This window comes from Pelobates fuscus, chromosome 9 (assembly GCF_036172605.1).
Source record: "Pelobates fuscus isolate aPelFus1 chromosome 9, aPelFus1.pri, whole genome shotgun sequence".
NCBI classification, from domain to species: Eukaryota; Metazoa; Chordata; class Amphibia; order Anura; family Pelobatidae; genus Pelobates; species Pelobates fuscus.
In genome coordinates, this window is record NC_086325.1 from 5,357,605 (window position 1) to 5,361,274 (window position 3,670).

General features: G+C 35.8%; 1 protein-coding gene across 1 annotated transcript; it reads left to right on the forward strand.

Annotated features, from left to right (window-relative positions):
- The first annotated feature begins 1,046 nt into the window (after positions 1-1,046).
- Positions 1,047-2,003, forward strand: LOC134573021 (olfactory receptor 5AR1-like). Its single transcript, XM_063432381.1, has one exon. It carries the CDS (start codon positions 1,047-1,049, stop codon positions 2,001-2,003), a length of 957 nt encoding a protein of 318 aa, XP_063288451.1.
- Positions 2,004-3,670: the final 1,667 nt, after the last annotated feature.

Sequence of the window (3,670 nt, forward strand, 5' to 3'; positions counted from 1 at the left end):
ACCAGATAAGCTTTCGCAATAGTTATTCTTACTACGAGTAATACCTCTAGTTTTTTTTTTATTTTGTCTATTTGCAAATAAAGATTGTGAACTAACAGCTCATAATTTTCCTATCTATATCTTTCTAACTTCAGCATTATTTTTATAACCAAATAATTTATCCGATCGTTATCCCAACTAAACTGGAATTTACTTTGCAACCATTGCCTTTAGAAGGATGATAACCCATTACTTACAATTTGGGTTTTTTTGAGGCTGAATATAAAAAGAATTACAAAAAAAGAAGATTCTTGATGGTAAGTAAGTATATATATTTTTTAACATGTATTAAATTAATTTCCCCCCCTTACAATTAGTGGTAGGTAGAATATTTTTTTTAATGGGGTGGCTAAGGGATTGGGGGCAACATCATGTCAATAATCCTATTTTATAATTAATTTACCCCTCATTGCCTATGGGTGGGAGCTGGGGTAAACGCTGGGTACTCCTCATGGTTATTAAAATGAGGGCCCTCACCCATCACCCAATGGTGGTGGCCGGGGGGCACATTAAGTCCTCCCCCTTTACTCTTATAATTAGGGCCCCCACCCTGTGCTAATAGGTGGGGACCGGTGGTGGGCTATGGGTGGACTATGTATCCATGTTATTTCACAGTTTTTGTTATTACCTTTATAAAAATCCAAATTTAAAATGAGAAAACTTTATATGTTTTTCTTTTTATATATATATATATATATATTATGTACTTTAAATTGCAAAATTCTGTTTTGTTCTATTAAACTAACATAACAGTAATTTACATTTCATTTTATTTACTATAAACCAGAGAACAGCTGATTGGGTAATTAAAGTGTGGGAATACACTCATAATGAACAAAGCAGAAGAAAAGCAATCAATGGATCCAGAATGTGTAAATCAAGTGAAAACTCAAGAAACTCGATTTCGAGTCGATTAATCCAGCATTATAATATACTTTAGTAATTACTCTAAAATCATTCTTTACATCTATAATCTTTTTATAGACAGGCAACTGGTATTTATCTACATGGAGCACACAAATCACACCAAGGTGGCATATTTCATTTTGAAAGGACTTTCTGATGACCCAAAGCTGCAAGTTCCAATCTTTCTTCTGGTTTTGCTACTTTATCTCATCACTCTTGGTGGTAACATGACTGTTTTTCTCCTAATCTGTCTGGATCATCATCTTCACACTCCCATGTACTTCTTCCTGGCCAACCTGTCCATTCTGGATATATCGTCTACCACAGTCGTTTTACATAATGTTTTAATTAGGTTTGTGACCAAAAACAGAACTATTCCATATGTTACATGCCTAACACAGATGTGTTTTTTTGGAACCTTTGTTAATGCAGGATTATTAATCCTTACAGCCATGAGCTTTGACCGCTATGTGGCAATCTGTAATCCATTACGGTACGTAATCATTATGAATCACAAAATTTGTATTCTGTTGGTCATTGTCTGTTTGGCTGTAAGCATGTTGGAAGTTCTCCCCCATGTTTTCCTACTGGCAGAGTTTACTTGTTACAGAAGAAATATAATTAATCATTTCTTTTGTGACATCATGCTTGTTATGGAACTTTCATGCAGTGATACGTCTGTTCTTAAGACATTATTTTTTATTGAAGGTGTGTTCCTTCTTGGCCTTACTCCCTTCCTTCTCACTTTTATTTCTTATGTTTTTATCATTGCAACCATTCTGAAGATCCGTTCGAGCACTGGAAGACGTAAAGCCTTCTACACATGTTCCTCTCACCTCACTGTTGTCATCCTGCTCTACACGACCTTTGTCCTCCAATATCTGAGACCCATCTCAGAAGACAGCCTGGATTACAATAAATTCTTCTCTCTGTTTAACACAGCTGCTGTTCCTATATTAAACCCATTAATTTACAGCTTAAAAAACAGAGAGGTGATGTCAGCTCTACAACGTAGATTAGTAAAAAAACTGAGCTACAGCAGAGATATACAGGGCTAGTAAATAGCTGTATCCCAGATATACAGGGTTACTAAATAGCTGTATCCCAGATATACAGGGTTAGTAAATAGCTGTATCCCAGATATACAGGGTTAGTAAGTAGCTGTATCCCAGATATACAGGGTTAGTAAATAGCTATATCCCAGATATACAGGGTTAGTAAATAGCTATATCCCAGATATACAGGGTTAGTAAATAGCTGTATCCCAGATATACAGGGTTAGTAAATAGCTGTATCCCAGATATACAGGGTTAGTAAGTAGCTGTATCCCAGATATACAGGGTTAGTAAATAGCTATATCCCAGATATACAGGGTTAGTAAATAGCTATATCCCAGATATACAGGGTTAGTAAATAGCTGTATCCCAGATATACAGGGTTAGTAAATAGCTATATCCCAGATATACAGGGTTAGTAAATAGCTATATCCCAGATATACAGGGTTAGTAAATAGCTGTATCCCAGATATACAGGGTTACTAAATAGCTGTATCCCAGATATACAGGGTTAGTAAATAGCTATATCCCAGATATACAGGGTTAGTAAATAGCTGTATCCCAGATATACAGGGTTAGTAAATAGCTATATCCCAGATATACAGGGTTAGTAAATAGCTGTATCCCAGATATACAGGGTTAGTAAATAGCTGTATCCCAGATATACAGGGTTAGTAAATAGCTGTATCCCAGATATACAGGCTTAGTAAATAGCTATATCCCAGATATACAGGGTTAGTAAATAGCTGTATCCCAGATATACAGGGTTAGTAAATAGCTGTATCCCAGATATACAGGGTTAGTAAATAGCTGTATCCCAGATATACAGGGTTAGTAAATAGCTATATCCCAGATATACAGGGTTAGTAAATAGCTGTATCCCAGATATACAGGGTTAGTAAATAGCTGTATCCCAGATATACAGGGTTAGTAAATAGCTATATCCCAGATATACAGGGTTAGTAACTAGCTGTATCCCAGATATACAGGGTTAGTAAATAGCTATATCCCAGATATACAGGGTTAGTAAATAGCTGTATCCCAGATATACAGGGTTAGTAAATAGCTATATCCCAGATATACAGGGTTAGTAAATAGCTGTATCCCAGATATACAGGGTTAGTAAAGAGCTATATCCCAGATTTGCAGGGTTAGTAAATAGCTATATCCCAGATATACAGGGTTAGTAAATAGCTGTATCCCAGATATACAGGGTTAGTAAATAGCTATATCCCAGATATACAGGGTTAGTAAATAGCTATATCCCAGATATACAGGGTTAGTAAAGAGCTATATCCCAGATATACAGGGTTAGTAAATAGCTGTATCCCAGATATACAGGGTTAGCAAATAGCTGTATCCCAGATATACAGGGTTAGTAAATAGCTGTATCCCAGATATACAGGGTTAGTAAATAGCTCTATCCCAGATATACAGGGTTAGTAAAGAGCTATATCCCAGATATACAGGGTTAGTAAATAGCTGTATCCCAGATATAAAGGGTTAGTAAATAGCTGTATCCCAGATATACAGGGTTAGTAAATAGCTGTATCACAGATATAAAGGCTTAATAAATAGCTATATCCCAGATATACAGGGTTAGTAAATAGCTGTATCCCAGATATACAGGGTTAGTAAATAGCTGTATCCCAGATATACAGGGTTAGTAA

Coding starts and splice junctions, on each gene's coding strand:
- LOC134573021 (XM_063432381.1), top strand. CDS start 1,047: ATGGAGCACACAAATCACACCAAGGTGGCATATTTCATTTTGAAAGGA.